The 20,285-nt window shown below is 41.6% G+C and overlaps 2 protein-coding genes across 4 annotated transcripts in view; both read left to right on the top strand.

Annotated features, from left to right (window-relative positions):
- Window positions 1-2,658: 2,658 nt before the first annotated feature.
- LOC132255822 (putative inorganic phosphate cotransporter) lies at window positions 2,659-17,807 on the top strand. Of its 2 annotated transcripts, XM_059751986.1 has the most exons (6): window positions 2,659-2,891; window positions 3,027-3,367; window positions 15,739-16,481; window positions 16,613-16,762; window positions 16,827-17,201; window positions 17,270-17,807. In XM_059751986.1, exons 2-6 carry the CDS (start codon window positions 3,316-3,318, stop codon window positions 17,453-17,455), a joined length of 1,506 nt encoding a protein of 501 aa, XP_059607969.1. In that variant the 5' UTR covers window positions 2,659-2,891; window positions 3,027-3,315; the 3' UTR covers window positions 17,456-17,807. The 2 variants fall into 2 exon arrangements, with proteins under 2 accessions (XP_059607969.1, XP_059607968.1); XM_059751985.1 differs by lacking the exons at window positions 2,659-2,891; window positions 3,027-3,367 and adding an exon at window positions 12,046-12,731.
- Window positions 17,808-19,315: 1,508 nt separating this feature from the next.
- Window positions 19,316-20,285, top strand: part of LOC132255820 (protein kinase C, brain isozyme-like) — a 36,019-nt gene continuing 35,049 nt past the window's right edge. For both annotated transcript variants that reach the window (XM_059751982.1, XM_059751981.1), the window contains exon 1: window positions 19,316-19,646. In XM_059751982.1, the coding sequence (XP_059607965.1) occupies window positions 19,474-19,646 (173 nt within the window). In that variant the 5' untranslated portion in view covers window positions 19,316-19,473. The remainder of the gene's footprint in view (window positions 19,647-20,285) is intronic.

Here is a 20,285-nt window from a genome sequence, read left to right as displayed (position 1 = left end):
TCTTCTGTAATTATAGAGAAGCAAGGGGAGATAATATGGTCAGAAGTGTTGCGATTCCCTTCAAAGGTCCTCTGATATAATCTGGTGTTTGGAAACAACTTTGCAAGCCTTCTTCTAAGGGCCTCATCTTAGTTTGAAGGATTCCAACTTTGTTGCGCGTCACTGAGAATCATACGAATTATGAAGTCTGTTTTCATCAGCAGCAAATATGTTTAAGCAGGTGATAATACAATTACAGAATGAACACTTGAAGTAATCAGTGGTGACTCACATTGAGACAGAACGGAGAAGACAATACAAATTACCACTATTTAGCTGAATATTCTAAAGCCACATCCAGTCAATTTGCCTCACTCTGTTCTTCAATTCTCATGCCAATTGTACTCAATTCATTGATCGTGCGACAATGCGTCAGTGATAATGGGATTCGGTGTGATTTTGTGCTCATCTGCAAGTGGACCGCGAGTGTCATTGTGGGTGGAAATATTTGTGAATTCTCATCATGAGATCGACCTCAAAACAGCCAGCATTGCTACACTCGCGACTGGGTGATTTTCCACTTTGCATTCCTTTTCACTTCTTTTCACGTGGTGAAAAAAAAATATTTGCAAATTGCCTTTATCACGCTGCTCAGCATGCAAACATTGAGAGATCATTCATCCTCCAGTGACAATTTCACCAATTATGAACACCTTCTGTGTTATTCTGGACACATTTTGCCAATATACCTACCTAAAATGAGAAGAGGCCAAAAATATTGACACAATGGCCAATTACACGGCGATCGTGCATAATTTTCTTGGGCTGAATAATTTCGTTGCGTTCAAAAATAGACTCTGTGTGGCTGTTTTTGTTTGGAGATGTTTTTTTGGTGTTGACAGAATCATTATTATGGCATCAATTGAAATTGGCTTTTTTTCTTTCATCTTCACAGGTCCAGGTGAAGAGAGGGCGTTTGGTTATTTTTCTGCATATATATATTCAATATTTATTGCGTCTGCATTGGGTACTAAAAAGTCACTGAAATTCCCCGAATTTTATCAATTTATCACTTTTCGGCGATCATCAGCAGAGCACGCTTCGCTATGGCACATTTAACCAAAGGTATAATTGAGTTCCGCTGAGCACGAGTTTACTGGGAATATCCACTGTCCGCGCAGAACTTATCAAGAGCGATGGCAATCGCGAGAAATTAATGTCACTTAGCGAACAATAACGATGCTTTCGGCACGTGTTATTTATGGTGGGCTTGTCATGATGACAGTAATTCGATTTCAATTGTGCAAGGCATGGCAAGTAAGGGATTCACAACGCCGGAACTAGTTTGCACTGAGCTCTGTAAACTTCAGCGTTTACGATTGGACGATGAAGAGATTGTAAAGATTTACTGCTCGCATTTTGTGGTGGATGAAGTGAGGAAAAAAAGCCGGGCAATTGCAAGCTCATCAAGTGCATAAGCTCTTAGTGAAATATCCCAGGGAAAGATAACATAGTATCGCACTTCCTTTGCGCGCCGTCCCGCGTGTCTTGAATGGGCTTGCTTTCAGCCGAATCACCGTGCACGTCACTTATCACAGTGATCCATTGGGTGATCGCGTGAAGTTCCCGTGCGGTGATGCGCAGAGAAAGGCCTTTGCCGGCCATAAAACTGGGGAATCGCAGAAAAGCTCCATGTGAATTTTATGCCAGCTGATATATCCCCACCAAAGAGCGTCTAATGCTCGCGTATTGAACCAATAAATTATCGCCGCACAAGTAGGAAAAAAAGCGCTTCCTCTTGTTCATGTTGACAACGACAGAAATGTGACAATTATAGCTCTTTTTTTCGTTTGCACATTCCAATCACAATTGGACAATTGATGATTAAATTCACCGTCGCTAGATTCGGACGTGTGTGCGTCTGTTCGGTGCTCATGAGCTTCAACTACACTGGCAGAGCAATTCGAGCTTTACTGCAAGCACACTCGCTGGCAGAAGATTAGAAACATCTCGCTTGATATATAATTTCAGTGGAATTGTTCAAACAGAATATTTCTTCAAAAAAACATTGCAAATTGTGTTGAAGTCGAGCATAACCTCGAAAAGAGTAGTGTGGACTTGGAAATTGTTTATTTAGATCACTTTCTGCACGATTTTGACGGTGAATCAGCAACTTAGAGTTTAGTGGTAACTCATAAAAATTGGATTTTATCATCTAGAAACTTTCTAATTGAAGTCTTCCAAGATCTCTTAGTGATATTTTTGAGGTTATGTTCAGAAAAGACGCAAAAAAACGGTTTTAAGTAAATTCTCACAGAAATATCGCATGGATCTTAAGATATTTATTATAATTTGCGAATTATTGTAGAAACATTCTAAAAATTTAACAGGAACTCGGAGAAGCCGACGATGATCAATTGTGTTCAAGTTTCTTCAGCACATCGTGAAGAAAAGCAGCTAAATCCATAGAAGACTTCAACAAATCTGAAATTTACACAATTAAGAGTGTCTTCAACCTCCTCCTGGCCACTGTATTGGAGCGTCTGTGGGAAAACTTCAGCGAACTTCACACACAGAAGTGTGAATAAGCTCGTTAATCGCTTTACTACGAGGAGATCCACATGCTACTTATCCCACCACCATCACATGCACACTGCAAACTTACTTATATACAAGCGCCAAGTCAAAGCCTCGCAAGTGTCAGTTGCTGCTCAGCAAGCGTAGTGAGGTGATCGTTAAGCTTTCAGAAGCTTCAGTTTGGCTCTTCTCAGAACAATTCTCATTTAAGCCCGCCAATTTCTGAGACAGTATGAATATCACAAATATTCAATTGTGCAATATTTCACGTGACTATTCATGCACCTAAAATCTTGCGGACGGAAGTTCTGGAGCAACTCAATTCCATCTTAGAAGTAAGTGCTTTTCGCGCTATGATTTTATTATTATTGGGAAATTCTACAATTTAAAAACTCAAAGTGTTAATTGGGATTTTTCTGGGAAAAAAATCTCGCTTCTTTTCGTATTAATGTAAATTTCTTTTGTTTTAGATTTGATGATCAGGCAATCATCGCATCGTCAACTCAGTATTTACTAAATTATTAAGAGTCTTAAGTTTAAACAGTTAATCGAATATCCAGTCGGTTTAATTCAATACAACACTTGTGCTTTGGCGGCCGAAGAAAATACGCGGGAGAAAGAGCGCGATTTAAGAGAGAGGCGAAAAGGAAGCAAAGCGGTTAAAATTTAATCGTGGCAATTGAGACAAGTGAATAAATAACATTTATCAATTGAAAAAAATCTGTGATACAGTTGGAGTGACGCGAGAAGGGTTCGACAATGACTGTCTCCAAGGAGTTTATCTGCGAGCAGAGCCATGAACCTCCCAAGAGTAAGTATAGCAAGTGAAATATTAATGTTTTATTCAAATCCGCGCACACGGCAATGATTGCCTCAAATTTTATTATTCATAAAAGTCTCCGTGTGACAAGTATTTCCACAATTTATCCATTTATTTATTGCGGAAAAGCCAATTTATTTGCTCACAAAGTGCTGCGCACGGAGAAGAAAAATAGATCATACTCTCAATCTTGCGCATTCGATCACTTAAATATCTTCCTTCACCTTCGCCGAGCCTCTTTGATTGGCAATATCGCAAAGTTTTCTCGCCACTCACCACGCAATGCGTAGCACTTTTTCTTACCATTCCCAGTGTTGTAATTGGCGTGTGTAGAAAAATGTGTCAAGTGCGATGTCATGCAAACAACCGACAGATTACTGTTTCACACCTTCGAGATAACTGACTTCTTTCCATCCTTCCCGCCTTTGATGCCGCCTGCCGAAACCACTTATCAATGAGCGAATCAATCGGTCGCCCTCGAGAGAGGACATTGGTTCTATTCTCAGCATGACTAAAGCCTTTCGGACATTGAGAGTCGCGGAGAGCATCTAATCAGGGCGGAAGCTCCTAATCTGCGCGCGGGTGTAAACTAATTGGGCGTACATCGCAATCTTAAAGCGATAATCGAGCGCTAATAAAACTATGAAATATTAGGAAATAGTAGATTAGGACACTTTGGCCGGATACTAAATAATAACAATCAAATTGAACCATTTATCACAGTTTTTCATCGCTTGACCTTTGCCGATGCTTTTAAATTGGCAAGTCAAAGTCAAGGATTTGTGAATTGAATATTAATTGAAACGATACCGTAAAATACGCATTTTTTGCTCAAACTGTAACAGCATATTCAATGGTAAAGTAAATTGTCTCAACACTGAAGTGAAGTTATATTAATTGTGGCAAACTTAGAGAAAAAAGCTTCTCAGAAGAGGCAAAATAGACAAGAAAGATTTAAGAGGTTGCGCATTAATTTGTCAATTCATCATCAATGCTAATAATGCTAATGATCTTAGAACAAAGCAATTTACCTCATAAAAAGAAGTATGCTTTGTATAATAAATTTATATTAAGAAGTGTGTTTTCGTTTTATTAAAAATTAATTAAAAATTTGCAACGAGATTCATATTACAGGGTGCTTGAAAAGGATTTACATTTATCTCAGTGTATAATGTGGTTTTGAAATCTTTTTTTTTCGCAAAATGACGAACAATGTAAAGACTTAATATAGGCAAACAGAAAATTCCGGGAATTAGTAAACATTTGTAAAAGTTGTAAGAATCTTCTGTAAGAAAAAAAAACACCTTCACGAGTCACAATTGAAAGTCAAACAAGTAGAACAGGTGTTTTCTAATGATCCACCAGACTTTGGTGTTGAGTTAGTGTTTTTCGGAAGGTTGATGGCTGCGTTTCGTGATGGGCTTTCAATGCTTTCTGGGCGTGAGAAGTTTAAGTATATGCAAATGGGGAAAGAAAAGATGCATTGAGGTTTCAGTGCGAGTCATCATTTACTTGTATGCCGTGTGCATAGGCAAACGCACATAATCAGTTTACGGAAAGTGAAAATAAAAGGTAAACAGAACGGTAAAGTTGACTCATTATATCGTCAAAGGGTGTTCTTGCTGGCATTGCAAGGAAAAGGCAAGCATGGATTCACTTCCGCTGTGAAATATTTCACGCTGTGTAACTTCTGCCCATGTGAAATACTTATGCTATACACTCATTCATACAAAAGTGCTTACAAATTGCCGCCAATTGAGCGGTAGTATGGCAGTTAGCGTGACACTTTTGTGCCAGTTTCGACGTGTGTTAATCGTCAAAACACTGAACAATTGCGCTTTATCGGTATTTTCACCGTCAACTTGAATTATTTTTTTTTTATATATATGCAAATTCTGGGATGAATTCAGGCACGTTTTTACCTTCACACAAACTCGAATAGTAATCAATAGAATAAACTTTGCAATTCCGCTCTGTGGAAAAGACCCACAATGTACAGATTCTCCGAATGATATTGAATAGACAGATTTGATATTGCAATAAGACAAATGACTGCCAAGATTACTTCATCTTTTTTTTCGCAATTCCTCTTTAAGTGTCCAACATGTGATAACGCTTCACACTTTTCTCTCTTTCCCAAGTAAAGTATGTGTGTGTGATAAGGGGGATATTTCACAAAAACGTTCGAAATGCAAACAGCAATTAGGCAAATATTTGAATAGAGTATGGAAAATTGCAATAGTGCATGCCGGAGTGGAATTTCGTATGCAAATAAATTTTCCACAAATGCGCCAAGCGTAAATCCCAAGAATGGTTCTCGTGATGAATGATGATGACTCCATATAGGCTGAAGAGACGTAAAAAACGCGACATTTCCTCTGTGTTTGCATTTGCCAAATACGCGCCTAATGAAATGCTTAATAAAGTGGTATTTATCCATCAATAAATATGCTAATGCAGGAAATTATGTGCAAATATTGCGGGGTTTTTACCCAGAATAGTGTACACGTGAGGCAAATTCTTAGGATCCAAGCGTGAGGTCACCCTTTGACGTCACAATTCAACCTGGCTAAAAGCGATAATAATAACAAACCTTTGAGATTTCGCCAAAGGCGGGGCTTCTGAATGGGCGGAGTCTTAATAAAACCAACGTTTATCAGTCTTATCAAGCAATTTTGACCTCTAAAGTTGGTTTTTTTCATTGGAAAGAGCTTCAGTTTTTTGAGTTGTGGCACAGAAATTTCAATGGCAAGTCGATGTACTTTCCAGTGTTGACTTCAGGTCAGTCATCTGAGAACCAGTGACGTCTCCACAGAGATCAAGACAATCTCAAGTACAACACGTTGCCATAAATTTTCCCAATTTACCACCGAATTCACACTTAATACTCATGCTAATTATGGTGCCGATTTGCAGAATTGCATGAGCAATTACAGCAACGCAAGTTGGGCGCCTCTTGTGGGTGGCAATGATAATGCCAATTGATTGCACGATTAGAAGAGCATCTGACGCATTTCGTAGATTAATTTGTGGCGATGCCTGATAAAAATTTCATGTTGTTATTAATTATTTGCCAAGTACTCTTGTGATTAGCTTTAATTAGAAGCTCGTTGAGATGGAATTCTTTCGGCCCAACTTGTGCAGACTTCTAGAGGTGATGGACAAAGTGCATGTAAAAGTGCGTGACGAGAGTGGTTTAATTTGGCTCTGCATTGTTCGCATGGTGTTTACACACAATTCATAAGTGCGCGGATTTAATTGATTATATATGATAATGGCAGAAGCTCTCTTGCAATTATTCACGATGGTCCGAAGATATTCCAATGTATCGGCGGTGAATTATGAGGCAATTAGGCAGGCCAATCTCTGGAAGCCTAACTTCTCGCCTTGTGCGCTATCACAGCCGCGATATTTGGCAATCAGGTGGAGATTTTTCATCCATATATCATTGGGATCGCGAATGCGTAACAGTAGAAGGTGTGCGGAAATGCACAATCAATGCGCCAGGCAATTAAAAATACCTTTTTTTCTCAACCCGCTTAAGGTTACACACTGAGCTTCATTGCAACGATTTACGTGACTGAAAGTCTCGATCTTCACTGGGGTTTTCTTACTTTTTACTCGAATTGCTGTCTCTTACTGGGAGCTTTTCTTTTCACCTGTCGAAAAAAACAACCTGATTCCACAGAGTGCTGAACTTGACACAATTTCATGTGCGCTTTTGTGCGGATGCGAAAAGACGCGACGAGACACATTCTTTATAGGCCAAACAGGAAATCTCAAGTCAATAGTGCTGAGGTGAATAATATGAGGTGCCTAGCACGTGCATAGGCGCGCATTCTGTGTTTGCTTTTAGGTGGACACGCAAGTTGATAAACACACATTAAAATTGCGACGAAGGTTGCGCTCATGATCAAGTCAAGTGACCGTCGATGAAGCGTTAACCCGCGTCTTCCAAGTGTGCAATCAATATTACCATTCGTGCCAAATACTCACTGAACTCCGTGGGCCAATTTGCTGCACTTTCGCTCTCATTCTCATTTCACTGCGCCCTCAGGTGATCGACACTGGCCGAAAGATGTGTTAACACACCCCAAAATTGCCAAACATCATCAGCATTTCTCTCAATCGCTTTCTACCGATTGATTAGTCGATCTTGGGACTATAAGAATCAACTGTGATAACATGAATAAGTGACTTTCATCATTCAAGTGTTATTTTTTTCAATACACAAATTGTCTATCGTTGGCAATCCTCAATTTCGTTTTTGTCACAATCATTTGTGAAATTCAAGCGAAAATGGACGGAAAATTACCAACAAACTCTCTTTCTCACATGATTTTGTTAAATTTGCCAATGTACTCAAAGTATTCCTCTCTAATTTGCTCTTTCGCACGCCTTTACCTGCAATTAAGTTTGTTGAGAGTTTCCATAAATTGAAAAGACCAACAATGACACACTCAACACTGGGAGTTCTTCTTTCTTAAATATCCCACTAATGAGTAGAACAAACACCTCCGGCCATAAATTTTGCAAATTCCACATGCTATTGACAATCAAATGGATATCAAAATGTGTTTTCAATCGCCCAGTGTTTCACCTTGAGAATCACTATCATTCGCGATAATCACTTTTCGATCTCATTATGCTGTTCATGGTGCGTAAATTGCAAAAATGAATCGTTATGCTAATTGTATGACTGTCTCATTTCACAGACTTTTCTAATGTACAATTACAAGTTGATGTGGAATTAAGGAGAAAATTAGTTGTTTCGAGAGTGGGAGAAATGTATTTGCATGTTTAACATGTTTTGCGGTTAGAATCATTCTTTACACTCCTAAATTCAACAAAATGATCATCACACTGTGCGATGATTAATTTGCGGTTGTACTTTTAATGGTTAATTTCTCATAGAGTATTATCATCACGATCACTCGATTAGCCACTGATTGCTATACTGGAAGTGATTGTTCACAAATAGATTGAAAATTCCACCTTAATTTACTCTTCTAGGCAAACAAACTCACTTCCGGGACGATTTGAATGCTCTATGCAAAGAGGTGATAAGTAAACTTTGAAATTTGAGGCAAATTTTTTAAATACATCTTATGTTTCTTAGACAAAATTCACCTTGCTGATCAAACTAGCACGTGCCTTGTAAGCTGTTTTATTTATTTGTCTATAATTCTGAGAATTTTCCCATTAAAGTGCGCTCGTACTTTGTACTTTAAACAGGGGCGATGACAATTTAACGCGGCCTATAAAAGAATCAAGACACAGAGACTATAAAAGCAAAGGTGAATTGCTGCCTAATTGTAACTTACGACTTTTATTTCTTCTTTAATGTACAATAAATTTCAAGCATGAAATCACGATAATTGTGGCAATTGCAACGCATGGAAGCACCCTTTGGTTATTGATAAAAATTGTCGAATGGGACATGAATACAAATTCTTCTGTAATTAGGTGATAAAAGTGAGCGCAAAAAGTGCACTTGCGTCACATGGTGGGAAAAAGTGAGAGGAAAATGGAGTGTCATCGAATAGAGAATTCATCATCCAGAACAGTTAGAAACGCGTCAATAAAAAATCGATTAAAATTGAATCTATATTGGCTAGTTCAAGGTTGCGACAATGCCTTTTTTGCAGTCGAGGTGAAAAAAGCGATGGAACAAACATCTAACTCGAGGCGGGAATTCCACAATGACACGCCATCTGTTTGTAAACAGCCGAAGACCGTCAATTAAGAGGAGTTGAGAACACTTAAGATCCGCTAAGATGTGCACACACCCTCATTTGTCGCCCAGATAAGCGCTATCACGCAGAGACTCTTCAAAGATGATGACTTTTTATCAGTCGAATTTCCAGTGACTGCAAACGGCAATAAATTGGCTCAAGGTGGTTGATTAGAAGAAGAGTGCCTGACAATGAGCCATTCAAACGATCGAGGGACATGGATTTTTTTTTTTGAGAAAAACCAGAAAAACAATATAGATAAAAGATAGAATGTGAAGACATGCTTAAGGAAATTGTATAATGGGATGTTCGTGTCATTTTTATTATGTGAATCATCTTCAAATGAATGCAGCAATCGGACGTTTTCAATTTTTCACTTACATCTTATTAAGACTTGTGAAAAATTGTTGATGAATGCTGACGTGAGCGTGACTATTTGTATGGCATTAGGAGACTTATATGCAAAATTTATGTACAATCATTCGGTGTCAGTTTTAGTTGCTCGTAAATACACAAGAAAATGCTTGAGTTTAAAATCAAGATCATTGTTTCATTTGGTTGAATGAATTAAGAAGTTTTATTGCCATTTAAGACAACATGATAGAATAATTTTAGTATGTATAGTTTTCTGTAGTATTTTTAAGGTCATCATAGCGCTATAAAATTTAAAAGAAAAATCAATATTTTGACTGTTTCACGCAGTTTTTCTGAACAAATTCTTTATTTGTAATTAAGTCTGTGCGAACATTCCTGAAAAGAAAAGATACAAGAATTACTGTCAGTGTTAAATGGTAATAAGATTCTTATGTAAGCAAGAATAACACCCACACAGTTGTTGCAATCAATCTCACTTGCAACATTTCGGGTGAAAACCGTGCGATCTGGAAGTAAGAGCGCAAATATTTCGCATTCTAGCAGAATCAAGTGTCTCGTAAAGTAGTCAAAAAAAATGAGAAAATCAAGCTGTCTAGAATTGTGTGAAATTTTTGCAGGGAATATTTCACTCACGCATATGAGATCGAAAGAGTCTAGCTTTGACCTAGATCACAATTTTGAGGTCAATTAAAATTAGAGGGAAAATTGACGAATATGTTTGTTCACATGAATTTTTCACACTCTCAAAAAAAAATTTCCGTGGGAGAGGAAAACAATCTTGTTGATCACTTTCAGGTGAATTTTTATCGGGCGGCCTATTACGTCATCGATGGATAAATAGTGCGCCGTTGAATTTAAATGCGAAAAAGATCAACACAGTGCGCGCGCTTCATTGAGAAAAGTGTCTCTTTGGGTTTTATCTGCTCATTGAATTTCATGTTGGCTTTCGAGCAGACAATAAATTATTGGCGTGGCGTCACGTCAATGACCTCACGTGTTAAATTTATTATGTAGCCGGTGTTCGCGTGAAAGGCACGCCGCATGAACGAGTCATTAAATTTGCGCGTGCTGCGCCATAATATTGGGTTAAATGCAGTTTTTTCGGCTGCACCAACTGCCGACTTAGAATATTTGGGCTCTTCCGAGAAAGTCGACCGTCTACTGGCCTCTCCACGAAGCCACTTCCTCTGCACCCGAGCCTCGCCTTGGCTCTCTGTGCGCCTCTTGCGACAGTGATATGATTGTTTGAATGTGCCTTAGCAGGTTCCACACATAGAATTATATTCGTGTGTTTTTTTTTCGGTATCCAGCTGCTGTAAATTTGCTCACATTGCACACACTCGTCTCATGGAAAGTGACACGACGAGCATACAATCGGGAGATGGAAGAGTTTCTCCACACAAAGTTGCGGGAGGTAAAACTGGCGGAGACATTTGACTGAAATTCCTTAATGCTTTTTCTGCTCTACCTTCGCAGAAGGCAAATAGACAGGGATTTAGGACCATTTATGAGCATTTCGCTTGACATTGACTGATACTCTCTGTCTTGCTCTATATTTATCAGTTGCTTATTTTTAACCCATGGTTTTCATTCCCAAATATTCTGGTAATTTTTGGTTACAATGTAGCACAATTTGCATGTCGCTTCGCCAGTGGCGGAAGGAGGCAATTTTTTATTTTGGCCATGTCAGTTGCCGCAATTGCTCTAATTTGATAGATTTTCTATATGTTTGACTAATAGCTTGTCAAGTCGAACTCTTTTTTGTCTTTTTCACTCCACATCCTGCATTTATAGCATGTTTATTGTACATATTTCCAATAAACCACCGAAACTATTGTGTGGAGCTAATAAAAAAAAATTGAATTATCTATTAATGGTCACTTAGTGTCTCGCTGTATCTTTACAGAAATCCAATGAATTTACACAGTTGTGAAAGAGTTGAGTGAAATTGAATGGCAATCCATATAAAATAGAAGTAAAACGTGTATTTTTGTGTAAATATTTTGAAACTGAATCAAAGCTAAGATCTCTTCTAGTTTTCCTGATAAGGCGAACACATGCTTCCGTTTCGCTAGTTGAAAGAAGAAGGAAAAAAAACGAATGTTGATGGCATCTTATAGAGAGACGAAATAACAGTGGAAATACCCAACTGGAAATGTGTTTACAAACAAATTCCAATAAGGCGGTCAAGTAAGAGTCCAATATCGCGCACTGCAGACGTCCTACGCGCACGAGACCTAAGACCTTGCTGGCCTTTAGCATAATTGCTAATTCACTTCCGCGCTGAATGGGCAAGACTGCTTAGCACACCTACACCGCCTGAGCTGCACTTCCCTTTCGCAACACACGCTGTCAGTCACTTGATCCGCGCGATTGTCGTGTGACATGTCTAGTCGCGGGTATTTGCCTTGCCACTTTTTTCGGCTGGACGTGACGAGAGCTGGATGAAATACATATAGGTGCTGAGGCGCAGTGATGGCGAGATTAGAGATGCGCACACACACGCCCTCGAGAGAGTGGCACAGCAGATAAAGCTTGGAGCATTCGCGAGGACTGCCTCAGAGTGTCTCCGTGATCGGCCTAGTCCGGGTCTCGTCCGCCAGAAGACGGGCTTCGCATTCGCTTGCTTATGTCACTCAGTTCAGTTGGGAGTGATAACGCGGTCTGTTCGCAGCGCGAAACCACGTTTCTCTGGTGACTCTGAGTATTTTTAGTCCAATTTCACCGCGACAATTCAATAAATCCTGAATTGTATATATAGAGTGCACTGTGACGATTGGTCGTCAATGTGAAGGATAAAAAAAATCCGCAGCATGTGAGAAAAATGCTCGCGATCCGTGGAAATTCAGTAAGAACACCAATTCACAGGGTGTTCAGTGTTACATAAATAGGCGCCCCAATAGACACCCCACACGCTGTGGAAGAGTGGATTTGTGATTAAGTGTGAAAATTCCTGCTTCTCTCGCATCCCAAAAATAAATGGGAGAGACAATCGTGCCCAGTGACAACGGCAGAAATTCCTCTCACATCACTGCAGATCATGAGTTAACGTTGTAGGCAAGAGTAGTTGACTCTCCCTTATGCATCTCAATCTGTGATCAATTCGGCGGTTTAGGAAGAATCAGCAGATCGTAAATCATCAGCGATAAACATGGTGGCCACGAGTGAAAATCGCACAAGGAATGGCCACGTTCTCGTGTGGGAGCAACCAGGGCTATTTCAGAATGACGACGGCAAGAAAAAGAGTACGTTCATTGCGATATTTATGACCATTCGCCCATGTGAGACGCATCAGATTAGGCAAAAGTGCCCCGCTTGCCACTCGTGAGGTGTGATCTCAGAGCGTCAACGCCAGGTCATCACCAAGATAAGCCGCGGAGTTTCGCGAAAGCGTGACAAACGCGTGATTAGATTGAGGGTCAACTTTTGAAGATGAGCCAGCAAAAAGTGTCACTATAGAAACACCACTAAATTCGGGAAGTTAATTAAGTTCGTTCGTTTAATGAATTCGGCATATCTATGTAGACGTCACTGTTTTCAATCTCATGAAATTCAGACATGTGTATTCGGATACAGTTAAATCCTTTACAATTAACTGTGCCACTTTGGGACATATGATTTAAATTTTGGCAGAGAACGCGGTGGAAATGTGTTCTGATGGGCGGAGCATTCTAATGGGCGGAGCTTCGCAAGTGGCTAATAAAATATTTCTGGCAATTTGAAATAAATCAAGCACCGAAATGACCTATATTTTCATTAAATTGATACACCCTGCAATCAGTGTTGCAAAATAATAATGTGACAGATTGAAAACAGCTTTTATCAACAGCAATTAAGCGCTTATTATACACACCATTAAATTGCATTGCTCACCTCAGAATGATTACTAATTTTGTTGAGTGACGAAAACCCTTTTGCAAAGTGCTATAAGTCGTGACAAAATAAAAATGCAATCAAATTCTGCCACTACTCTGACAAAAAAGTGTGCATCCGCCTTAACACCAATTTCCCAAGCTGCACATGCTCAAAAATACCCATTTAAGTATTGCGAATTGTAAAATAAAATACATTAGATGATGATTAGCATGGAATGCGTAGGTGGCGTGGGGGTGTCGCATTTTCTCTTGCACAGTCCATCAAGTGCGTTTATTGCCGAGGCGCGCACTGTGAAACGTGCACCAAACATTGTTGAGACTTTTCCGCATAAATTATATCAATTCCAGCGCGTCTCATTTGCATTGCGAGATATTTGAATAAAATGGTGTGTTGTGCGCGCACGATGCCAATATTCATATCCGAAAAATCCACCTTCGGTTCGGTCATTAAGCCGGTCAAGAGAGGCTTCGGTGCGGTCTTGTTCTCAGCATTCCAACACCTGTGCTAATGCCATAAATTTGGCACTTTGCATCACTGATCTTTTCAGCATATGATCGGAATTTAGCGTGTTTTTTCGGCCAGAAATTTGTACGACTCTTCTCACAAAAAACCCCATTGATAGACGTTCTGTTTATCACGCAGTAGTTATGTTGTTTTCCATCTCAAAAACAGACATCTTCCAAATAATTATTATCTCGCCAGTTTGGGCGTGATTAATTATAAGCCATAAGACACAAAGTGGGAAAATTTTCCGCTGCACTATTTGAGTAAATTGTCTGGAGAAAACGATGCCCTCAGTTCATAATCTTCTACCGTCGCTTTTCCTGGGTGATAATCCCAGACATTGTTACAAGATTTCCAGCAATATTGTATCACATGGACAATTAATTGATTATAATGCACGCTATTTGCCATATTCGGGTGGAAAAGTGATGAAAACACGCCTCAAGAGATGACTTTGGAACATGTGCTTCTGCTATGAACACCGCATGTTTGCCTTATCGCGCTGGCAATTGACACTCATGCCATTGATAAGGCTCTGTGCGCGATGGAAAATGTTATAATTTCATCAATAAACACTCTTATCTCGCGCCTTAATCGCCTCACATTTCAGCCGATGTCAGGCTTTTGGCACTTCTTCCATGAATCTGCACACTGTTTGGTATTTGCATACTAACTTTGATCATTATTGCCTCGTCTCGGCCCACGCAGCGCGCATTGGCTGGCGGCCAAAGTGATTAAATGTCCTGCTTAGCGTGACATCTTTCGATTCCAATGGTTTTCTTGGAGAGACAGTGCGCAGGAGTGCTTAAGAAACTGCTGCATTGCAAGCCCAAAAAGCTCAACCTTGATCGTAAGAGAGGAAACTTTGCTGCGCTGAGAGCGTTTGCAGCTTAAAGCTCAGGCACTATTTATGGGCTGATAAGAAATCTTGTGACAGACGTCTCAATTGACATATTTATGTGACCGCTGCTTCGAGATACTGATCATGATGGCGGCTATAATAGGAAAAGCTGTTAAACCTCCGAGTTTGGAACGTGACTTGCCTATCAAAATGTGTTCTTACATCTTGAGCATTGTAACAATATGACACTGCAAACAGTTTACGCTGTGATAAGAGCGAATTAGCGCTCGTGAACTAGAATACCAACTAATATGACTAACGAGATGATTCAGAAAATTAGGTGATGTCTTCGTAGCAAGACAGTGGCGTAAGATCAAATCTTTACTTGCGATTTGATGACAATAGACATTCCAGGTGCATTTTCTTAGGACAAACTGTTTAACATGCGATTAAGCGACTAGAATAGAATGAAGGGCAATAAATTATCAGTTGCAATGTCTGCGATGACGCTTGAGACTCATATTTGTACAAAAAATTACAACGAAAGTCGTCTGAAAGTTAAATACAATATATACATTGGCGTCTTACAAGTAAAACTTGGCTAATTGTGAGATTAGGAAGGCATAAAGGGATATCGAAATGACTGTCTTTTCCAAATCTGATGCGATCTTTGTCGGCAATCAAGCGATAATTATGTGTTGAAAGGGAGTGAATTTAGGCCAACAATATAAGTTTTATTATTCGCAAACTTTGTACTTTGACATTCCCCTCATTTCCACTGCTGTGATAGCGGAAGAAAGCATGTTTTTATGAGATGAGTTGTTTTAAAATAGTCACATGCGCCACTGATAAGCGAGAGGAGTGCTTGAAAAACTCCCAATATTTACATTACAAGTTGCATGAAATAATGAGATTTTCGGCAACTTCTAATGCCTTGGAACCTTGCAATTTTTGCGCAAGGCGCCGGGAATTTTCCTGGACAGTGCGATGAGTGTCTCTGACGCAATTCTCTCTCTCTTCCGTCCTTGCAGAATGGTTGGGCACGCGCCACTTTGTCACATTCATGCTGTTCCTGGGCATGGCGAATGCCTACGTGATGCGCACCAACATGTCTGTGGCCATCGTGGCGATGGTGAACCACACGGCGCTGGAAACGGAGGTGGAGGAGTTCGATGACGAGTGTCCGGAGACGGACTACGGCAACAGCACGGAAACGGTGCAAGACGGAGAGTTCGCGTGGAGCACGAGCTTGCAGGGCTACATCCTGTCCTCCTTCTTCTACGGCTACGTCATCACGCAGATCCCCTTCGGCATCCTGTCGAAGCGCTTCGGCGCGCTGCGCTTCTTGGGCTGGGGCATGTTCATCAACTCAGCCTTCGCCTTCCTCGTGCCAGTGGCCGCCAGACAGGGCGGCTTCGGCTGGCTCATCGTGGTGCGCTTCATCCAGGGCCTGGGCGAGGGCCCGATCGTGCCCTGCACGCACGCCTTGCTGGCCAAGTGGATTCCGCCCAACGAGCGCTCTCGGATGGGCGCGTTCGTCTACGCCGGCGCGCAGTTCGGCACGATTGTTTCGATGCCGCTGTCCGGACTCCTGGCCGAGTACGGCTTCGACGGCGGCTGGCCGTCGATCTTCTACGTGTTCGGCATCATCGGCGTTGTGTGGTCGTTGGCGTTCGTCTGGCTGGTGTACGAGGATCCCTCATCGCATCCCACAATCGAGGAAGGGGAGAAGAAGTACATTATCAGCTCGCTCTGGGGAACAGCCAATATCACGGTGAGTGCTTGCATTCCGCAGCGCCCATTAGCACTGATTTGATTTCGCCTCAAGTGTTTACGAGCCCTATTTTGCCCCATCATTGTTGTTGCTGGATTGGAAGTTAATTGTGGCAATTGCGTCTCTTGCAGAATCCTCCGATTCCCTTCAAGGCCATCATCAAATCTCTTCCATTCTACGCCATCTTGCTGGCTCACATGGGCCAGAACTACGGCTACGAGACGCTCATGACGGAGCTTCCCACGTACATGAAGCAAGTGCTGCGCTTCTCCATCAAAGAGGTTCGTTTTCCTGGCCATCCGCAGCACAGCGCGCGAGATCTTCTGACCTGAAATCTCTTTGCAGAACGGCCTTCTCTCCGCCCTGCCCTACTTGGCCATGTGGCTGTTCTCGATGTTCATCTCTGTGATCGCCGACTGGATGATCTCGTCCAATCGCTTCTCCCTCACGGCCACCAGGAAGATCATCAACAGTGTCGGCCAATACGGCCCGGCCATCTGTCTCATCGTGGCATCCTTCACGGGCTGTGATCGCGTCCTCACCGTGGCCGTACTGACGATCGGCATGGGCCTCAACGGCGGCATCTACTCGGGCTTCAAGATCAACCATCTGGACATCACGCCGCGCTTCGCCGGCATCCTCATGGCGTTCACCAACTGTACAGCCAATCTCGCGGGTCTGCTGGCGCCCATCGCGGCCGGCAACCTGATCGAGGGCAAGGTTTGTTGCTTGCACAGCTGCATTTGGCGCTGAAGGTTTACTAATGCATAAAAAATCTCTATTTGCAGCCCACAATTGCCGCCTGGCAGGTTGTCTTCTTCATCGCGGCGGCTGTTTACCTGTTCTGCGCCACATTCTACAACGTGTTCGCGTCCGGCGTTCGACAACCATGGGACAATCCACTGAACGACGCGCCCGAGGAGCGGCGCTCCATCCCCAACGGCCACTCCACCGTGATCGAGTCGCGGCAATAGAGATTCCACGGACAATCCTCCACTCGACACAGTGAATTCGCTACGAATGTTTTAATGATAATTCTGCAAATGGCCCAGAAGATTATGAGCAATGTTGGTGTGAGTGAGAAAGAAATGTGAACGATGAGCGTGTGCACAGTAACAATTTGATAATAATTTAATAATATGATGAGAAAGTGTCTAAGCAGTGGATTATAATTTCTAGAGATTTTTATAACGATGCAAGAAATGGTAGGAAGACAAGATAATTTAATTACACTAATTGTAATTTGTAAATAGAACATTTAATTCATATTGAGTACTTTTCAAAGTGAAATTTGCATAGAAGAAATAAAATTCTTCGACAACTAAAGCTTGTTGTTTTGCATTGATAAACCCGCACATTGAGTCATCACAGATGCCAACAGTTTTCCACGTGTTTGATTGAATAATAATTATACCTGATAATAATTGTTATTTTCCTCTGGGGAATATTGAGTTCAGAAACGGATAAGAAAATTTCAACACTAGAATTGCAACAATTAAATATTTGGCGCAATTCAAACCTTTCCATCGTCTTTTCCGCCACACAATAACAGTGTATAAAAGCTCCCGCGAAAGCTCACGTCTCACTCTTCTTTATCGACTGCTGTGAAGACTTTCGCGGCGCTCTGGCGGTTCGCGACTCGACTGCAAGGGAAAAGCGCTGATCAATCGTGAGTCTTCCTCCGGTGTGCACATTATCAATGTTTTTCGCTAGCAATCTCAAGTGCAAGAGCGCGATAGAGTTTCCCTGAAATCAACAGTGGGGAATCTGATTGTGACGCAAATGGACTGAGTTGTGCAGTTGTTTAGCCAGCCGAACACACATCACGCTTTGTCGCTGGTGAATTTTCAGTGTGTGTTTATGTTTTCCTTTTTTCACGTTCGCGAACGGCGCATGAGCGGAAAATTCGGTGTGTGAAAAGTCTCGCATTTGCAGACGACCCCATTTCGATTCTCTCGTCCTCTGGGCCTGCCAAGGGGCGATTTTGGTGTGTTTTGGGCTCCTGCACAAAGTGGTCATTGATGTGATCTCTGAGGTGGTGAAGCTGGGCGAATTGCATACTCATCGCCAGTGGATTTTACGCGCGCGAATCGCACTTTGGCGCTTTTCTGGTATCGTCATCGTCATCGGTGGGGAATTCGGTCTTTCCGTCACACACTTCTGCTGCGGTCAGGCCGTCTCGCTCTGGCCGCCGCCTCGGCAATGGGGAGCAAGTGAAAGAGGGCTTCCCACTTGGTGGCCAAGACACTCGCTTCACTTCGATTAGAAAAGTCACGGCAAACGGACGTTCTCTGGTCACGAATCTCATCTCCTCGCGAAGGCAGTCTCTGGAGCCAAAACCAGTGGGATTGTGTAATCATTCTGTGCTTCAATCGCTCACCTCAGCCGTCCTCGGTGTGAATTTCTCTCAATCTCTCGTTCACGTGCGCTGGAGAATCGCCCTTGCAAAGGTGATTTTTGTGTCCAGCAAATCTCCCCGCGCCCCGCCAAAAGAAATATCCCCAAATTCTCGTGACGCGTTGTGAATCATTTGGCGCGCCACGAGCCAGCAAAACAACATCACAGTTAGGAGGAAAAGTCTCCGCGGAATCCCACTAAAATCCCCACCAAAACACACGCGGGAAAACCCTCCCAAACGTGAGCCTCAGTCACTCAAGAACAACCACACAGTGCAAATCCGACGCATTCATTGCATAAAATATTCTCAATTTCCATTGGAAAAAAGAGACTACAACTCCTAACACAAACACCATTTCAACATTCAAACACAACCACTCTCTTAAGCAAATATTTATCGGACTGGTGAATCGAATTTACGTGGAATAACATTCTTCTTGCTCTCTCGATTCCCCAAGCAAAGTAATATCAAGTGTTGAACGTTGCCGAAAAAGAGCGCGCGCTAAGAGGTACGATTTTATCTAGAAAATCGTGCAGAACATACGCCTTAATTGGGTGGAATTAAGACAAGTTTTGTGGCCGACCAGGCGTCGAGATGGCTGAAGAGGAACTCGAGGGAGAGCACCAGGAGAACAAGTTCGCCCTCCGCAATCGCGGGCGAAAGGGCGCCTTGAAGAAGAAGAACATCTACAATGTGAAGGATCATCGCTTCATTCCGCGCTTCTTCAAGCAGCCAACCTTTTGCTCGCACTGCAAAGATTTCATCTGGTGAGTCCATTTGTATTATTATTGCTCAAATTGAGAGTTCTCCGCGCTTTCGTTATTCTTTCCTCACTTTCTTCTGGCAGGAAATGACCTTTGGATAAGGTCAACAGGGAGTGTTGAAAAACTGTGGGAAAAATCACAGATTTCTTTATTATGGATGTCCTAATAATGTTATATCAGAAATGATTTCCAATCAAAACTCCAAAACAAGTTGTTTTGATATTACTCAATTCCACTTTTACAGAGCCGTGCTTATAAGGAAAATGCATAACATTTCGCCTAATTCGAAAAAGAAGAGGACTGAAGAGCCAGGAAATAATTGATAAAGGAGTATTTTGAGCTTAATATTGTATAAAATATTCCCATTAACACTTCGATGGCAAAGTTGATCAAAATTTAAAATGCCAATCTTCATTTTTAGCACAAATACCAAGGCTATGTATTGAGACGATATTTTTCGTTTCCGACCAGTTTTCCTCTAATCAAAGCCCCATGTTTTATCTACGTGCACAAATACACATTGTTCTGACTTGGCAATTCTTTTCCGCACTGCCATAAAAAGTGCTAAACTCAAAATTGAGAATGACGAAGCGCTTTCCGTCCAAGATTTTTCCACACACATAGAATGAGAGCAGCGAGAAA

This window comes from Phlebotomus argentipes, unplaced genomic scaffold (genome assembly GCF_947086385.1).
Source record: "Phlebotomus argentipes unplaced genomic scaffold, Phlebotomus argentipes genome assembly contig_5, whole genome shotgun sequence".
Classification (NCBI taxonomy): Eukaryota; Metazoa; Arthropoda; class Insecta; order Diptera; family Psychodidae; genus Phlebotomus; species Phlebotomus argentipes.
The sequence above is the reverse complement of the archived record's forward strand: the minus strand, read 5'-3'. Positions and strand labels throughout refer to the sequence as shown.

Coding starts and splice junctions, on each gene's coding strand:
- LOC132255822 (XM_059751985.1), top strand. CDS start 12,638: ATGGTGGCCACGAGTGAAAATCGCACAAGGAATGGCCACGTTCTCGTG. Junction 16,763..16,826: donor TGCGCTTCTCCATCAAAGAG/GTTCGTTTTCCT, acceptor ATCTCTTTGCAG/AACGGCCTTCTCTCCGCCCT. Junction 17,202..17,269: donor GCAACCTGATCGAGGGCAAG/GTTTGTTGCTTG, acceptor CTCTATTTGCAG/CCCACAATTGCCGCCTGGCA.